Below are 19,889 nucleotides of genomic sequence, written 5' to 3'. Positions count from 1 at the left end.
CACGACCTTTTTTTAGGTCACGAGGTCAAACATTGAGCAATCTTTGCTAGTCTATGCATTATAACAGAAAACCGTGGAAATCTGTGCTGCACATTAAAAAACTGTGAAACACAGATTAATCTGTGTAGCTGTCATCCCTGTTTCAGTGGGTTGACGGTCAAAAATACTAACCCATGTGGCCAAAATCATTGTCAAGTGAAACCGATACCACAGATAACAGACGTTTAGACTAGAACAAAACTTCTTCAAAACCTGTGTAAACTTTCAAATTGATAAACGTTGGAAATCCGTGTTTCATTATTGTCATCTGCGCAACTGTTTGCTACACGTGTTTGACAGCTGCACTCTAACTGCATTGTATCGATCACTGCGCCATCTACAAACGTTAGACAAACGTGTTTCAGACATCTGATTTATTCGGAATTTCAGTAGCGGGTATTTACACACGATTCAAATCAAGCCTAAACGTCTGTTATCTGTGCCGATAGTGTCAAACAAAATCAAAATCGTGTTGAATTCTAATGACGTAGGGTGATGTGCCTATTATGGCAGTAGAGCCCATTGTGACCCTATTTCGTACCCCTTGGTTTCGAACCAAGCATATGAGATAATGACACTATCGATTTGGCTAAAGCAGGTGAGAAAAAATAAGCTCAAGTTATATTCTTTATTTGTTGTGGACATATGTATTTAGAACTATCCTCTAAATCCAACTTTTAATTAAAACAAAATCACCTTATTGAAATATCTACTAATCCGCCTCACTCACGTAGTGAACCGAAACTGGATGCAACGGCGCTTAGCAAAATAAACACTTACGAGCCAGCATTTACCGCCTCATATCTCGTTATTCCAGCAGGCCTAGTGTTATAATAGGATAAAACTAAATACGGGGGTTCCTATTATTGGCATGTTTTGCTGATACACTACCACAATCAAAACCAACTTTTTGTATCCATCATACAGAAAAGAATCACCAGTGCGGCCAAACCAAAACATGAACTTGTAAATATAATGTAATGCAATTTCAGGTATAAGTAATCAATTACTTCAAGTTATTCAACTAATTGTTGATTGCAGATATTTTATTTTCATCTGCACATACAATTCGGATCGGGAGAAAGCAATGTGTGATGTGAAACTTGTCATTCCAGTTGCTAACCTTCGAATGGTTTTTTTCTGTGTGCGCAATTCTGGGCGCACGGTGTATTTATTAGAACAATTTTATGCAAAAAAATTCAGCATCTCTGAAACTTCGGAATATGAAAGAATGGGCTTTCCCCTTTCATTTGAAACTAAGATCAAAATAATCCGTCGGGGGGTCCAGAGCAACTTTTTTTTTTGAAGTTTTTTCGTAACAATATAGGTTTTACTACTGGAGATAGTTCATATTTCTGTCCCTAGATGGTGCTTTATACATTCGAACAACACTAAAAGGGAGAATTTGATAGAAAATTTAATTGTCTACAAGTTTGTTGACCACTAAAAATTGATCTGAAATCATCCGGAAAAGTTGTTTAAGATTTTAACAAAGTTATATCTAAGAGGCCTAGTGGTTTGGAAATATGTTTTCTCGCACTTATTATATTACAAAAAAAATAATTGGGTTTAGTGGCATAAAAATATTAAACAGGATTCATTACGTTGACAATTCTAATTGAACTTCTGAAAATTAGGATGTTTGACAGAGTCAGAAAACTATTTGTGCTTTTGGTTTGTAATCTTTCCCGATAGGTTCGAAGGGACTACCATTCATCGGAAGGTATTGCTTGGTTACAAGGGTTTGCTTACATTTATGTTTGGTTACACGGGTGTTTTAGAAGGGACCATACATCGTATAATTTAGGTTATGATCGCGTAAGTCAGCTATTATAATTCCGTTCAAGACGAAATATTGGGACACACCGTTTCTAGTTTAACGCAAACCACAGCAGTAACTCTCCAAATTAGTGGCTAGTGTGAAATGATTTATTCAAATTTTCTCCGCAAAGCATATTGTGGCAGTTGGATTTTACGGCCAGTTCCTATCAATTATGTGAGATATCGTTACTCCTAGATCCTAGATTATGCGATATGTATTACTTTTGAAAACAAAATATGATTTGAGTCGAACAATAACCTTATATACATAGAAGTCCTAGAATATATCCCAAAAAAAATTATCTTGATCCAAAAACTCAGTTTTTTGTTCAATGTTTGTCACATTGAGTTGATTTTGAAAACGAATAATCAGCGTTTTGAACCAAGCGTTGCAATGAAATCCGCGAAATATTGCAATGGTGTGTTAAGTTTCATTGAGTTTGTTCAAATATAAAGGTTGAAGTTCAGGACAAGTCAATTTTATACGAAGATGCTAACAGAGTAGGAGATTCATGTAAGAATAGTTATCAGTCATCACTGAGAACAATCGAAAAAATGAAAAAGATGGCATACATAATTGAAAAGGCTGTTTCTGCGGGAGGAATCACTTACCATAATGAAAAAGAATATTAATATCATACTAGTTTGGTCAACACTTATCTAAAACTTCTCATCCCAAAAATATGAATGGTGCCCTGTATCAGGGAATTATAATTTTCAGCTAAAATATGATTTTCCAAGCTCTCAAATTCCGCTGAATTCACTATTGAACTAAACACAACTATTTGGCAAATAAAAAAAGTGCTTGTGAATTAACAAACCACTAGGTCTTCTGTGAAACTAAGTTAGAATTCGTTAAAATATTAAACTACTTTTCGGGATAATTTCAAATCGGTTTTTAGTTGGTAACAAAGTTGTAGACAATTAAATAATCTATTAGATTCTCACTTTTAGTGTTGTTCGAATGTCTAAAACACCATCTAGGGGCAGAAATATGAACTAGTTCCATTGTAAAATCTATGTTTTCACGAAAAAAAACTTCAAAAACAAAAGTTGCTCTAGACCCCCCGACGGATTATTTTGATTTTGGTTTCAAATGAAAGGGGAAAGCCCATTCTTTCATATCCTGAAGTTTCAGAGATGCTGATTTTTTTTGCATAAAGTTGTTAAAAAAAGACGGAGTGGCAACACTGTTGTGATGCAGTTTGTTTTTATTTGTGCTCTTGGTTTTGAATTGATATTCAAAGCAAATTCGGTGTTTTTAGGCGGATTTTGTGACGTTGTGATAATCGCGAATCTTGACTAATCCGTGCATTGACGATTTTCGGTTGTGCGGTGACAAAAATCGAAAAAAATGTTTCATTTTTCGATAGTGAAAAGTTGCTTTTTGGTTTTTGACTTATGTGCAATTCGCCAGTAAAATTTCACATACTTCGTGCTTGCTTCGCCATCTGCAGGTGAGTAGCAGTAAGTGTTTCCCGCATTCCATCAAGGCGGTATGAAAGCTCTTGCAGAAAAGTGTTATAATTGACATAAACAAACGCCGCGTCGTATTGTTGCATGATTGTCAATGGAAATTTATGTTAAACGCGACACTTCTTTTTATGTCGAGAGACGTAAAGTGAGAAATAAAGAAAATAAGTGAAATCTTTCCAAGGAGTGTCTACTCGAACAATTGTTTTAACAGCGGATCGGGATTGTACGCGTTAGAAAGGCTATTCCCTCGTTGTGCAATATGGAGTGAATTTTATGTGATGCAATTTAAGAATGGATAATCATGAGAGCGGAGATGGTGGTCAAGGCAAAGGATTGTCAAAGTTGTCCTATATCAGACTATGCTGTGGGTATTTCTTTGAATATCTACTGCGATTTTGAGTTAGTACGGAGAAGCTCATGTCGTCGAGTGTGTACCTTAGCCGCGATCGGTCGACTGTTTTGTTGATAAATTGCGCTGTACTTGCAAATGTGGGAAAGAGAAAGGATTGTACGGGCTGTTTGATGCGTGAGAAAGAAGCTGGAGATTTTGAGGATATCTGGAGGTTTGGAATGGGACGAAAAATGGATAAGCAAGTATCAGTCACTCGCGTAAGTAGAAGATGAGGAAGGAAATAGAAAAACTGGTATATTTTTCTACAGACATTCTAATTTATATATACAAAAATCAAATAAATACACTAAATACGCGTCCATTTCTTACCTCATGTAAGGAATCGAAAGTCTTATTGTAATGTTATAATCCATTTGATACAAACATTACAGTAAGGCGGGGCTGGTTGATGGAACGATGACCTCGGAACATGTCTGGCACTGTACACGAAATGGGTCATCGGAAAGTCAATTGAGCTAACACCTACCTAAATCCTTGAACCAAGTTATTTGCATGGATATGTTAAAATACATGCAAACATCTTTTTTCTGTAAATCACTACCAGCTAGTGGGAGTTAGGATGGTTAACACACACACACACACACACACATAAAGTTGTTAAAAAAAGACACCGTGGGCGCTCTTCTACTAGCAGCTGATTAGTTTCATTGATGTGCGTGATGTTTACGTTTGTTTTGATCGGCTGAAAAAAGCAGAATGATTCGTTTTACAAATCACACGTTGGCGTCCATGATCTGGATACCTAGTTAGAATCGACGCAAATGGAATATGAGGCATTGCGTTTCAACTAGATTGTTTTTCGATGAGGTGGAAATTGGCACACCCATGAGGCGATAATTGGATCGTTGAGGTGGGAATAGATGCACAGAATGGAACATTTATTTTCATTTATGCTGAAAATTGAGGTAATTCTGCTAAATAAGCATTATATAAATGTTTAAGAAACAGTACACTGATACTTTATGCTGAGAAAGGTTATAGATAATATGGCTTCTTTTAAAGTTGTTCAAAAAATAGTGCGACCCTCTCCCTAATGGTACCAAAATAGGCTCATCACTCTATGCGATAAAAGAAGACTCTTTGTTTAATAATTCAATTTATGTCGCTATTTTAACAAAACCTCCTTTGGCAAACTATTGGCATATCTAAATTATTTGAATGTTTTAGAAAAAAAAACTCCGCTTAAATAACTTACCATATCAGATGAATAGCGAAGAGAAACAATCCGGGAACCACTAGGTCATCGGATCCAACTGACCAGCGTCGACGAAAAACCACGATACCGGGCATCTGAAAGTAGAAGGCGAGATGAAAAAATAAAATTGCAATTAGAACATTGTACCTTACAGTGACCGACTGTCGCCAGTGATGCCACATGTTTTTTTAAATGTCTGTAGAAGAATAATTAAAATGTCTGTAAAAGTCTGTAGATGGTTGTGTAAATCCTAGTTACACTAGAATATTACTTTAAAAGTAGATTGAAAATAGAATTCTATTAAGAAGGAACCACTCGTATTCGATTACAGTTATTCTAGTGCAATTTTGCTAAACACTGTTACTCTTTGAAAAATCTGTAGATCTCTGGCTACGTCTGTAGGAGGCTATCAAAATTCTGTAAAATACAGACATGTCTGTAAATCTGGCATCGCTGACTGCCGCATATATCTCTTCTAGTTTAAGAATGATGAGCGTCAGGGTTGCCACATTAACGGATTTTTCTATAATGTCCGAAATATATTAAACCATTCAGATTTTTTAATAGTGCAAGCTTGGATGTTTTTGTAAGTATTTCAAAATTTCACAGATTTCGTTCTGTTCTAGGCATCACAGATGGTGAACAGACTTGTTTGACTGAAAGACAGTTTTCAATTTGGTCTCCCTTGTGAGTGAGAGCGTATGAAGAGATGAATCCTCTTATATCCCAGTCAAAAAGGGCAAGTTGCTGGCTAGTGGGGGCTATTTGCCAACTCGGATGCGCTAATTACCCTACAATTTGCCAGCAATTTGCTGGCAATTAGGGGGTTATTTTATATGCAACATTTGAGCGATTTGCCGCCGTCATTTTTTGCCGCTCTACCCGCCCTTAAATCGCCCCTAAATCGCCCAGGGAACGCGCCATTTAATCGCCCTTAATTGCCTGATATGAAAATTAAAAATAATAATTATTTTCGGATTCACTATCTACTCACACAAATTTATCGGTACACTAGGTAATCACCACCAGACTATACGAAGAATCGATGGTGAAATTCGTATTGCACACCAAAACTTACCACAATCTGACTTTCATTTAGACTCAGAGATCTTGTTCCACTATACTTACACACGATTCCACAATTTTCCACATTCGTTGGCTAAATTAAGTGCACTAAACAAACAAAATACAAGCGGGAACACGCCAATTGTTTAAAAAAAACAATTTTAAACTTAAGCCAAACATGAACCGCCATGTTTGAAAAACGCAAAAAACAACCAAGTCCATTTCAGCCGCCAGAAAATTTGTCTAAGTATTGAAATTGCCTTTAAATCGCATTCGCAAATTGCATTTGTTCGTGGGGGCAATTAGCACAGGCGAGTTGAGTCAAACGTCAAACTTTTTAAATCGCCTGACCATGTTCGTCCGCATTTTTTTTGACGGGGAACGGCCTGCAAGGCAGGGTTACCATATTCACAGATTTTTCTGTAATGTCACAGATTTTTTGCACAATTTTTGATCGCAGTTTCTTTTTTACAGATGACAGATTTTTGGCATTTTGCAGAAAATTTCACAGATTTTTGGAAATATTGTGATTTTTCACAGATTTTCTATAAATTTGTCACAGATTTTCACAGTTCTTTTTTTCTATTTTAGTCATCACAGATGGTAAAAAAAATTTTTCGACCGAAACACAGGTTCCAATGTGGCATCCCAGCTGCAAGGGTGCATGCATGGCCCTTTTATTTGAGTCGCTTCCGTCGTTCATAGAGCAACACAACTTCATTTTCCCATGCATATTCAAACTTTTTTCCGGAAATAGAACGTATTCAGTTAGCTTGGCATTTTCTCGTTTGTGATGATAGACGCTGTGAGCGTATATTCATATGTTGATAACAGGATGTTGAATAATGCGTTGGGATATTATTTTTTATTGCTATCAGTAGTACAGGGTAAGTGGTAATTTCTGTCAGTAAAGTACGTAGCCATATAAAAGACAAGATGGTTTGCATTTTTATTTTAGGTGCTATTCTCGTTTTGTATATCTATAGCATTTATCCTGACTGAATTCAGTCCAAATTTTCCAGCCTCTGTCCCATATTTTCACCAATCATGCATATATGTCTGAAGAACTCCAATCAGGCGAAGGGGCAGATTACTCTTTCAACAAAATAAAATCTGTAAAATTGACCTCACACCACACTAAGCCTGTGCAGCTTTTACCTTGCGGGATGGAACAGACTCTTGTTAGAAGCAGTATGGTGCATTCTTGTAGTTTTTTTTAACGAAAGGAAGCGAACGGTTCTGCAAATCAGTATCAAGTAATCAATTTAATGCGTGAGCCATTTAGTTTCCCGCTTTTTTGTGTATGTGTATGTGAAATGATTTGCATAGAACTCTATTTGGTTCTTTACTGGCACAGTTAACCTCACTTTTCTTGACAGTTCGCTTGTACTGTTTACATCGACTTAGAAAAATTTGTGGACGACTAGATTCGCTCGAAGAAAGTCGTAAAGAATTTTTCTAATGGGGTTTTTCATTGAAAAACCCCGGGGCGGTGGATTGCACTGGTGTTGCATTTTCCATGTAAACAGTACAAGCGAACTGTCAAAAATGAACACTCAGTTCATTTGTGACGTCAGCGTAAACTATTCAATAGATCCAGCTGTGTTGGTATTGAGCTATTTTTGACGTTTACAAACTGTTTACAAGGTGAAATCGGAGGCAAACACACCACTTGTGGGCTTAGAGGGAGGACGGTAGTATAAAAATAGGCGATCTCAGTGTGCGTATTTTAAACGCCAGGTAGCTCAATCATAAATTGGGCTATTGCGTACCCAATTACGAACAATTAAAACAAAGTTTCTTAGATCGCCCATATACTGAGCTAATCGTCGCATATTTTATTCAAAACAGACCAGGTATCAAGCTTCCATCTCGAACCATGGATACCTACACTACGACACGTCCCAGCTGGGACGGTCATAATTAATAAACGTTCATTTAATTTGCTCTGAAAAGTTTGGACCTTCTCAACGACGAAACGGTTTAAATATTTCAAGGAACAGATGGTTATAATGAAACTTTCCTGTTCACCTCATAAAATAGGTACTTCCGCTTAGGCAAAACCGGACGGAGGGAAGGTGGGAGAGAGTAATTAAATATGATCGATGGCAAATTACGGATCAGCTTAATTTCAATCCCAGTACGCCAGGCTAGCTACTGTCAGTTCAGAGTGGGAGAAGCAAATAGCGCACTTTCGAACAATATCTGATGGCTTTTGGCACACACTCAAGACCAATGGTGATAAAAATTATCGTTTATTGGTTTGAAAGTTGGATTTTTGATACACTTCGCTATGATACTTTTTTCACGGTTGTCAAATGAAATAATATTAAATCAACAAAATCTCGACAAACATATGACTACGGCTTAACAGCCAACTGTCAAAATTTTCTTTGAAAAGAAATTCCGGACAAACCGTTACTGGCAAAATACAGCTCATAGCAGTTAATGAAAGAGAAAACTTTTCTCTTTTGTTTATTACCAACATCTGTGACTTGTGAGTAACGGTTTGTGCGGAATTTCCTTTCAAAGAGAATTTTTACAGTTGGCTTTTACACCGTAATCATATGTTTGTCGAGAAATATTAACTTTTTCGATCAAATACAATACACAATCCGCGAGACTGGCAGCCATGCTAACCTACTAGATGGTAAAAACAAGAAGTCTGTTTTTGACACGCTTCAATGCCAAAAATCTGTCAATTCAAAGGAGTTGCACTTTTGATCACACTTTTGATTCATCACACTTTCATACTGTGCAGTTCGATTTGGTGTAAACTGTGCAATATTAATTGAGTTTTATAAGATAACGACCAGAATGATGAGTGAAGTTCATGTTTAACACTTCTTAGTGGTTTGTTTTCTATGTGAACTACGTGCGTTTGAATGCAACAGATGTTCATTCGTTAAACCCACAGATCATCGAGAATTGAATACATTACGCTGACGTCACAAATGAGCGCGAGTGTTCATTTTTGACAGTTCGCTTGTACTGTGTTTACATGAATTTAGAAAAATTCTTTGCGATTTGCTTCGAACGCATCTAGTCGTCCCTATTTTTTTCTAATTCCATGTAAGTAAACAAACATTCTTATTTCGGAGAACATGCAAGAAAAGTAATAGTGTAGACAAATATTATACTGTGGCAAAATATTTCAATCGGCTAAACAAGACACTAGTTTGTTATACTTTTTTGTATCAATGTACAATAAATTACATGAAAGAGTTATATAAATAAAGTGCCACGAAAATTTTAATTCAATCCGTATGGATTTATTTAAAGACGCTGAATCGCTCTGGATAAAGACTCGATATCTCTATCTTATTCTTATTATTTATCAGTAAGTGTCATTCCAATCGAGCACGAGACCCAGCGATGCCACATGTTTTTTGAAATGTCCGTAGAAGAATAACTAAAATCTCGATAAACATATGATTACGGTTTAAAAGCCGACTGTCAAAATTCTCAAAGAATAACTAAAATCTCGATAAACATATGATTACGGCTTAAAAGGCAGCTGTCAAAATTCTCTTTGAAAGGAAATTCCGGACAAACCGTTACTGACTAAACACAGTTCATAGCAATTAATGAAAGAGAAAACTTTTCTCTTTTGTTTACTACCAACATCTGTGATTGGCGAGTAACGGTTTGTCCGGAATTTCCTTTCAAAAAGAATTTTGACAGTTGGTTTTTAAGCTGTAATCATATGTTTGTCGAGAAATGTCTGTAAAAGTCTGTAGATGGTTGTGTAAATCCAAGTTACACTAAAATTTTACTTTAAAAATAGATTGAAAGTAGAATTCTACTGTGAAGGAATCACTCGTATTCGAAAACAATTATTCTAGTGCAATTTTACTAAACACTATTACCCTTTTAAAAGTCTGTAGATCTCTAGCTACGTCTGTAGGAGACATCAAAAGTCTGTAAAATACAGACATGTCTGTAAATGTGGCATCGCTGACGAGACCTTTCAAAAGCCCTCATTGCGAAGAAAATCGCTTCGAATCCTTCTGGAACGAGGACCAATGACAGGTCTCGTGCTCGATTGGAATGACACTGACAGATAAATGGTAAACAAACGATTGACGTGTCGAATCTTTATCCAGAGGGAATCAGCGTCGTTAGATTTATTGTGTAACTCGGTTGAAGTCACTCAAAGTTACAGCAAAAACTGTGGGTGCCATCATTTTATGTAATGTTCCGCAGTTTTTTTTTAAATTCCATTCAACAAGATATTGATTCACCTTTTTATTGAACCATAAAAAATTCTCGAAATAAGCCTATTTTTTCATGCTCTACTGTGGTGAAGCCCCTTAAGCTAAATCGAGGATTTCAAATTTTTTATAAAAACATAAATACATCAAACTATTAAATGGCATAAACAGTGAATTTTAAATTAACTTTATTTTACGGTTTTTTAACATTGCCGTGTATTGCTGATCAGAACGCAGCAATGCAAATGGCAGCATCATGTCACCGGACGAAGTAGTGGCGGATCCAGGGGTCCGGACCCCCTCCGAAATTACTTTAGAAAGGTCAATTACCAGTTGAAACCAAGCAGCTCTGCTTGCAGCGGACAGCAGAAGTTTCTTGCGGTAACGGACCCATCTTATGTTTTGAGCTTGAAGATGCTACCTACCCGAAGAAGACTGTCAAGAATTAATTTCAGTTTTCAATTGTTAGTTCTTGTTTCAACCGTTCCCCCAATCCACGTGTACTAAACTAGCGTAGTGAATAACTTTAATATTATCTTGCGGTGCGATTATTTTTCTAAAATCCATGTTCCTATGTTTTCAGCCAGCGACTTGTGCGCCAATAAACGCGCCCGCGGTCGTTTTGCACTAGAAAAATAAAAACAAATGTTTCGGCCTTTATGTCTGTTTCTTTCGCATTCTGATGTTTGTTTTTAACGGTGCACTGCATGATTACGGTCTAGGTTATGGTACACTATACGCTTCTCGATTTTCAGAGCAACTGCGAAGGAAATAGCGCAATATGCGGAGACACCAGAAATCCGCAGAATAGTTTTTTCATTATTTGTTGATAATGTTTTATTATCGGTTTCATAAATATCAATTAATTATGATTATTATATACTACGCAAAAGTTCATTTTGATAATAATCAAAACTTCGCAAAATAATAAAAAGTGGAATGGTGCATAGCGGCATATGCAAATGTGTCACACAGTTGTTCTGTTTGGGCTTTGATGTCGTTTCACTCCTCCTTTGATGCCATTTTTTCAAGATCGTTTCTATACGGTGAATTCTCGAGTACTTTTTCAAATGGACGTAAGTAACATTGAGAGCCTCTCTTTGTTTACTTTCTCTTTCGTTTATTACAACGTCATTACAACACTTTGTACTAATTTTCCAGTACATATCGAAAGCCGACGGTTTTTACTACAATATTATGCAAAGAGTAGAGTAGTAAATGTTGAAATGGCCGAGTAATGACCAGAAGAGAAAGACCTCAAAGAGAATCTCTCATTGTTACTTACGTCCATTTGAAAAAGTACTCGAGAATTGTTGAAACAACCGTTGAGGCTTTCTTTACAGCCGTAAGCTAAATTGTTTCTTCCCTTCTAATGTGACTATTACTTTCCACAGCGGTATTGTCGCAAGCTGCTGGGGGGAACAACAACAAACTTTTTGCGTATAATATCGCGAGCGGACATTGCATTTATCTCTCACAGGAGTAAAAGATTCGGGAAACTGTATCATCATTGAGCTCTTGTGAACCGGTTTCACGAACACTAATCCAGTTTCTTGGTTAAAAACAACCCTAATTGCTTTTGCCGTCTTTGTTTATCATTTTCCACCAAATTTAGATGTAGTGTTTGTGTCATGTGACGTAAACGTACATAAGCCGTAGAAAAGTCTATGTCGGATGTGGTCCACGAATGGGTGTACAGCACAGGGTGGCCAGACCTACCGATTTATCGGTAGTCCCACCGATTTTGGTCTTCCATACCGATTCACAGACGACCAAGGCAAAACTACCGATATTTTCTTATCCCTACTGAAAACTACCGATTTTTATTGATTTTGGACACATCCTACTCAACATTCATTTTTGAGTTGGATTTGGTCTGAGATCTGTATTTTCAGTATTTTACAATTCTATGTCAACACGGCAGATTACACTCAGCTGTTGACGAAACCGCTTTGTTTCCTAATATATGACGGGACTTGTGTGAAAGCAAGTTATCTGGAGCTTCCTGTATTCTGTTTCTAGTTAGACGTTCCTGAGGAAGTTTGAAAGCAAAAATTCCGAATTTAAAAAAATACATAACTTGGCAGGCAATTTACTCGTGTAGTGTCAGATGTAACTCTTTGCGCTGATAGTATTACGCTTGAGTTGACAAGTTGGTTGGTACCCCCCAACGAGCTTGAACCTTCGTTACCTGATCATAAGTGCATCGTATTCGATAATGTTTTTAAAATTGATTTATTCGGCTCAGCTCATAGCGGTAGCACAACGGAACCGTGGATCTTTGATGTGTTTACAATATGTATAAAATACAAATAAAAACCAAAATTATCGATTGTCCGTTGGATATTGAGGGCGGAGACCTTCGTTAGCGGTGGGGAAACATTTGTCTTCTCGCCTACTGCATCGTTAAGGGGGTTATTTAGTTCTCTCTTGTCTTCTATATCAAGATTATCATCGTTAAGGCTGTTTTGGTGCCCACGATCAGATGTTCTTCTCTGCTTCTTGCACCCTATGGGTGATCAGCGTAAATCCGTCGTCAATGTTTAGATATTTCTTGCCAATGTTGCTTACAATTGATACTGGGATGCTGGATGCTGCTTTTTCGGTTGTCATTATGGTATAAACAGCTGCCACAAATTTGGCGACCGTTTTATGGTTCAGGTATTGGTATTAAAAACGTTTGGGATTTGCTAGCCGAAGAAGACTTTGAAAACGATTGAGACGCATTTTCCTCCGCATTTTCCGCGCAAGGTTGTCCATGGTGTGCTGTCTGATTCCTTGCACGTAGGAGTTTGGCCCTGATGGGTGCATAACGTAGTTTGTTTAATGATAGTTCCGTGAGTTTTGAGTTTTGTAGTCAACTAGGAGCAATCACGCTTAAGAGCTTTTCTTGACACTAAAGGTGTCTTTGACAACATCCTTTCGAATCTACTTTGGAAGCAGTACGAAGTCATGGAGTACCTTTATATAAAACGAACTAGATACACGCAATGCTTAGCAACCGACAGTCAACTAGGAGAGAATATACCTTTCGACCCGCATCCTCACCACAAGAATACCGTTATAAATATTCGAAAAAAAGCTGACAACATTTTTTCGCAAAAGCAATCACGCTTAAGAGCTTTTCTTGACACTGAAGGTGCTCTGGACAACATTCTTTCAAATCCATTTCGGAAGCAGTACGAAGTCATGGAATACCTTTATATAAAACGAACTAGATACACGCAATGCTTAGGAACCGACATCTCATCGTTAAGACAAGCAGACATAAGGAAACTGAGTGTTTGCAAATGTCCTCAAGGTGGTGTGCTGTCAGCACTTTTATGGACCATTGTCACTGCTGGCTTGTTGGAGCAACTTAATGAGCTTGGATTCCCGGATATAGATACGCAAATATCTGTTCTCTGCGCCTTAGGTCAGATTCAATTAAATGAAACCCGAATCCGATTATCCTGATCATAAATGAACGAAAAAATTAATGTTCCTGTGATATTCACACATCTTACGCGTATCTTGAATGAATTACGGGACAATAATTTAGAGTGACCACCAATGATTGTAATGATTTTATCGTCACATTTTCACAACTTTGCCATGCACGTACGTGTAACTTTTTGGAGCTAGCGTCAATTCGGCGCTAGCTCAGTCCTGTCACTAAGTCAGTGTCAGATTCTGATAAAACGAAGTCGAATCACACATTCCATAACTTATTTAGGAATAAGATGTTGAGGATCGAATTATGATTCCTCATAAAACTCACCTTTTGGATAGTTATAATTATTGTGTTCATAGTTAGTCAGTTAGAGAAAATAACGAGAGTTCAATAAAAAATGAGAATGATTTCAATACCTTTCTGTAATTAAAGTAAAGAGCGTAATTTTTTTTCTCCAAGAGTGGCATGTTTTTTTCCGCTCAGGTGCGTCAGTTCAATCGAAGATGGCGTCGAAACTGCAAGTACTCCGCGAGCGTATTGTACGGTTTTACGAAACGCATGGTCATCGTGGAAAAGAGGAACCCAACCAACTTGCTCCAGTGCCATCCCATTGAGGATTTTTTCGGCTCCCTCAGTGCCCTCAGTACAAAAATAATTGGCGGGCCAAGGATACGAAGCAGTTGACCTCCAGGATCCGGAATTGTATCCTCCGGAAGATGGACGTCAGTGCCACCCAGCACTCTAATGATATTTACAGGGTGTTACCAGAAAAAAATAGTCAACTTCAACTTGACGCATTTTATTCACCGTGCAATAAAAAACCAATAAACCGCTAATTTTAAAAATGAATGAATGTGGTATCATGTCTAATGCTTAATTTTGACACTTACTCTTTAATTGTGAAAATGAAATCGCAGCAAGAGGAGCAACGTAGTAGAATTTTTCTCGGCCATCACGAAAATTAGAAGTACTCCCACGCCAAGACGGTGAAATCGTTGAATGTGGCCAAAAGAAGCTGTTTTAAGCGGAACCCCAACTTCCCCGTCCGAGATGTCGCTAGCAACCTGGAAGTGGCATCTACAACCGTGCCTCGAGCTAAAAATGAGCCGGACTGTAGATTAACTTACGATAGACAAAACAAGTCGGCCAGAGAAAGATCGCGGTATCTGTACATGAAGATGCTGATGCAGTTTGTTTGCGGATGGTACAACATGTCGAAGCATACGTCAAGGCAGATTTTAAACAGCTTCCTGGACAGGACAGTTCATGATTCCCGGATATTATACGTCGATTGGAAGAGGAAAGGCGGCACATTAAGTCGTCGAAGTTCGCTAAGAAATATCTCGCCTGGCAGGCGAACTGTTCCTGTAGTTTGAAGAGCGATATTTACATCGCGACTGGGACCATCAGCCATGACATTTATGTGCAGGAGTGCCTGGAAAAACGTCGGTTGCCTTTTCTCAAGCAACACAATTGTTTCGTTTTATGTTTTGGCCGGCTTTGGCATCTTGTCATTACTGAAAAAAGGTCCATCTAGTGGGTAGTAGTGCGAACAACCTCCAAGTGGTGGCCAACGTCATATACTCTCCCAAAACGTTAGCACTCCACCCAATAGAAAAATGGCTAACTTCCGTTTGAGTGTCGTTGATACAACTAATTTATCCTAAAAGCGAGACATCGACTCGACCGAAATTTTCCGTTCCAAATTGTCAATATTCTTTCCCCAACAGCTTCAAGCCCCCAATGATAGATGGCGAGAGCCAATAAGAGTTTGAACATGTGACCCAGTTTTAACCGTTCCGGTCTCTAGTGTAAAATAAAATAAGCTTGAATAATAAATACCATCTGATCCGTTTACCAGTTCTTCCAAATCCTTGGCATAATTAGAAAAGGAACTGATCCTGCTATAATAAAAAGAATAAATTTTCGTGATCCAACCAAAACATTTTCAATGCAGACTTTCTGTACCGTGCTGAACCGAACCAGCAATCAGTTTAACGAGTACAAAATACAACAGCAGCCACAGGCGAAATAATCTTTCCCGGAAGGCTTCAATCGTTTGTTGTCGAACAATGAATTTTGGTGTTCAAGACAACTTGCTTTTTCCTCGTAACTTTTGCCGGCTCCGTCTGAAGCATTGATTTCCTACGGGTCACAGCAAGCGTCTCCTAGCTCTTTCAGCTGCTAGCATCGCTGTTGTTGTTGTTGGTGGTAACTGATGGTTGCTTGAATTGGAAATAACCCACGCACTACACTGACTGGGATGTGCTCTGTCTATAGCTTGAATCGTGGTGCATCGTGGTTTTCCCCTTTTCAACATGTTGGCTTGCTTGTAACTGGCGCCAGCTCGAGTTCAGACGCGGCCAGACGTACATACTTAGAGTGAACTTTCAACATGATGATAGCATGTTATCAGTTAATTTAGTAGCAAATGACAGCACACGCACACTCGGTCTATTGGGCGGGATGTAATTAGTTAATAATGGAGTTAGTTGATAGTTGTCGGGCAGAAGAGGCGAAGCATAATAATCAGAATAATAAAAAAATAGATGTAAAACAAAAATTAAATTATCACTGTGTTCAATGTGACGTGGTATAGCCTGGTGCACGCGATTGATTCCAACAGTGGTAATGTCAGCCATTTTCAAAAATGTTTTCCTCACTAGCTACTACGCGTCCGCTTTAAAAAGATTACCCGAGGGAGACGTCGCTTGCTGTGTGAACAGATAGCAGATCCCTCGTCGGTGACTATCTTCAAGTTTTTAGTTTTAGCATGTTCGAGTGCGTTTGTTTCCAGCTTTTTTTTTATTTATTGTATGTATTTCTTTCTATTTTGTTCGAGAAACTCTAGACTATCTTAACGCTCCGCCCCGCACTTCGGAGTAAGTCATGAAAGGGACCAACTGATAATAGCCCATTCTATTGTCACAGTTTGGTCTGTCAGCGGTGAGATAGACTCATAAAATGGTTCCGTTAGGGTTCTGCACACCGGTTATCGCTTTACCGCATACAAACTAATTCTCTAATTTCTAGAAAGTACTTGCTGAAAACTGCCATCTAAAATCAGACACTAAATTTAGGAAAATCGAAAAAACTTTCCCAATCGCCTCCATTACCATATGAACTACCCTAGTATCCATAACTGTCTCGCTTCACGAGACTTGTGCCGTGGTGATGCCATTTGGAAAGTTTTTTTTCTTATTCTGCTGGAAGCTCAAAAGAGTTGTTATCGCTTCGCTGTACCAGCAGCCGGCAGTTCGTATAACTTGGACAGTCCTCGATGACGACAACGACGCCGACGACGGACTGGAGCTGATACTGATTTACGGCGATGTGTTCTATTTGAAGCGTAGTCTATTCTGTCTAACGACAATAAAATTTTATCGCCACTTCTGCAGTCTTTTCTGACTGATGGGAAATGTAGATTGTATGTAGTGGTCCACAATGAAAATGAAAGCTGAAAGAAAGGTCACAGCTCTGTATTGTTAGGGGGCAGGCACCACTTAAAAATCCTTTGTGTATTGTGGGTTGCGCCTGTAGCGAGACTAGAATGTCAAAGAGGTGAAATCTTGGCACTGGGAAATTTATTCAGCATGCTTGCCACCCGTTACACGCAGCACAGCGAATGTTCTAGTGTCGTGGAATCTTCTTTTTTAATTTCGAGAGTGGCGATCTTTTGTTTCTTTACTTTCACAAACAGTTAAAAACTTAACAATACTAAAAGCGAAATGTTTGGCATTGTTCCAAATGTTTATTCTGCGACAAATCATTTTATAAATTTTGAACTACGCATTCAACATCTGTTTTTGGACTATAAAGCAGCGTACGATTCAGTGAAACTAAACGATATTTTACAGACAACGCTAGATTATGATTTTTCCACAAAACTGGATTCGCAGACCTGTGAATGGATTGAAATTAATTGTCAGAGTCGTCGAGAAGTGATCCGATTTGTTTGTGACTTTATATGGCGAGATGATGCACTCTTTAGTTTGTTGGTCATCATAGCGTTGGAAGGTGCAATCATTTGTACCATCCCGAGGTCTCACGCAATTTTTGGCTTTCAAGCGATCGAAATGAGCGTTACTGCCATCGGTCGCAGAGCAGTGGAAGAGGCGTGTCTGCCTTTCAAAAAACTTCAGAAAATAATAACATTGTTTTTAATTATCAGTAGCCCTTCCCTATTACAAATTGCTTACTTGGATTCTGAAACAATTATTGACAATTCCACAAACGAATTGGTGCGATGTCCGCCTACTGGGAACCTACCGCTATATTTATTTAACACAGAAACGAAATGATGAAAGATAGCAATGATGCAACAATTTACAAAATCAGCTCACACTTTTTTTGTACCCAACCTCGACTGGAAAAGCAGCAGCAATTTAACTTTGTGCATTTGTGAGGGCGTGGTAAACATCGTTAAAATTCAGTTCAACCGGCGAAAACGGGACCGGGAGCTCCGCAAAAAAGGCGGTGTGTAAACAAAAGTAATCGTATATTCGTGTTTTTTACGATTGCGCTTCTAGGTGTCATGTACGGGTGTTAGGTTAGATTTTTCGAGATAGTAGGGAAAGCGAATCGGTTGGATGGTCGTATAGGAGTAATTGCTGTACATTTCTTTTTCTGGCTATTGGAAAATTAAATGGAAATTTGTTTTTTGCAGATCTTACCTTTGCTTCGCACCAAGTTGAAATGGCTTTAGTGTACTTTTTTTTTCTCCTGTGAGCTAGTATCCGTCAGCATTAACATACGATATTTATTCAACGGGTCGAACAAAATCTGATCGAGAGGAAATGTAAACATATCTTTCAGTTTGAGGTAATCCTACTAAGGTCAGTATCCAATAACACACCATGTGCTTATTATATCAACACATAAATGTAGAACATTAATTTTATGCCGAAACAATTCTTGGAATATCACTTGCTCCAAATATAATTTACGCTTTTTGTTGGCGTGAAATAATTTAAAGGACAATTCAGAACAAAATTATAGCAACCTCTTTCCAGGCACCACTTTACATGGACGAAAACTTTGGAGCGGTATACAACTGTAAAGAGTCTGAAAGGTTTGGTATTGTGGTTGAGGAAAGTTGGTTGGCATTATCATCTTCCTACATTGTGATCAAGGTCGCGCCAGTTAATTGAAATTCCTGTATCCCAAATTTGAAGAAGAAAATATCTATTTGGTTTTTGGGCACATCTGCATCAGAGTTTTCCTGATTTTTTTGACTCAATTTTGTGGTATCGTTGAATAGGGTAAATTTAGCTAGTAAGTGCGAATTGGACATAAGATTCAAAAGTAGGGAAGACCGGGGCTAGTTGCCGGCGCATTCATTTTTTTTACTGCTTTGATTTAGGTAGTTCGCGTAAAATAGAACTTTGCATAAAAGGGCAGACACTCTTCCTGATCCAAGAGATCATAATATTTTGTTGTGGTAAATGGTGTAGCTCTCTTCAGTTTTTCTGCAAAAGAATCCATTAGCATTTTGTATGCTTGACTTTTTTTTAAGCAGCAGTCAAAAATCTATTTAAAAACGTCTTGATAGTAAACAGCATATTGAATGCACAACGGCAGTAAAATAGAATTTTAATGGCAGGCAGTGCAGCCGTATACATGGCAGCTTTTAAATAATATTTAAAACTAATCGGTGAACACGTCGTCGATCACTACTTTGTAGGCGGGAATGTAGATACGGTAGCCCTTTATAAAATAATTGTGGTCAGTAATATCATTTGCTTACTTTAGAGAGGATATCACAACGTTGAGCTTATTGCGTGATTTTTCGTGACATCCGTCGCGACTGAATATGTATTTCTGTGTCAACTCTTTTGAATAGATCTTTTTCGAGATAGTTCTTTTTAGCATGGTTTTGGAGCCCGGTAGAAAGTGAAAAGTTGAAGAAACAGCAATTGCGGGAGATATAAAAAAAATGAAAGACGAGTCAGGCGATAGAACAGCAAAAATGAGGTCACCTATCTTTTCTTGATGTATGGTTTGATCCTACCGATAGCAAATGGCAAAACCGACAGAAAATGGCAATAAGAATTTTACACACCATTAACAGTAGCAAATCACAAAAAGCATCTTTTTTCAATTTCTTGGTCAAAAAGAATGTCATGACGGCATTTCAATTATAATATTATGCACTGTAAATAACAGTCCACCAACCAGGTCACAGCTCCTGAAAACTGTCTTCTTAGTATTTTGATATGAAGTTCATTCTTTGTT

General features: G+C 38.0%; 1 protein-coding gene across 1 annotated transcript in view; it reads right to left on the bottom strand.

The window, feature by feature from the left end:
* The window catches only part of LOC131685554 (diacylglycerol lipase-alpha), a 112,899-nt gene that overhangs the window by 81,223 nt on the left and 11,787 nt on the right, over positions 1 to 19,889 (bottom strand). The window contains 1 exon segment of the mRNA XM_058969365.1: positions 4,944 to 5,038. Within this exon segment, the coding sequence (XP_058825348.1) occupies positions 4,944 to 5,038 (95 nt within the window).

Source organism: Topomyia yanbarensis, chromosome 1 (genome assembly GCF_030247195.1).
Source record: "Topomyia yanbarensis strain Yona2022 chromosome 1, ASM3024719v1, whole genome shotgun sequence".
Classification (NCBI taxonomy): domain Eukaryota; kingdom Metazoa; phylum Arthropoda; class Insecta; order Diptera; family Culicidae; genus Topomyia; species Topomyia yanbarensis.
The sequence above is the reverse complement of the archived record's forward strand: the minus strand, read 5'-3'. Positions and strand labels throughout refer to the sequence as shown.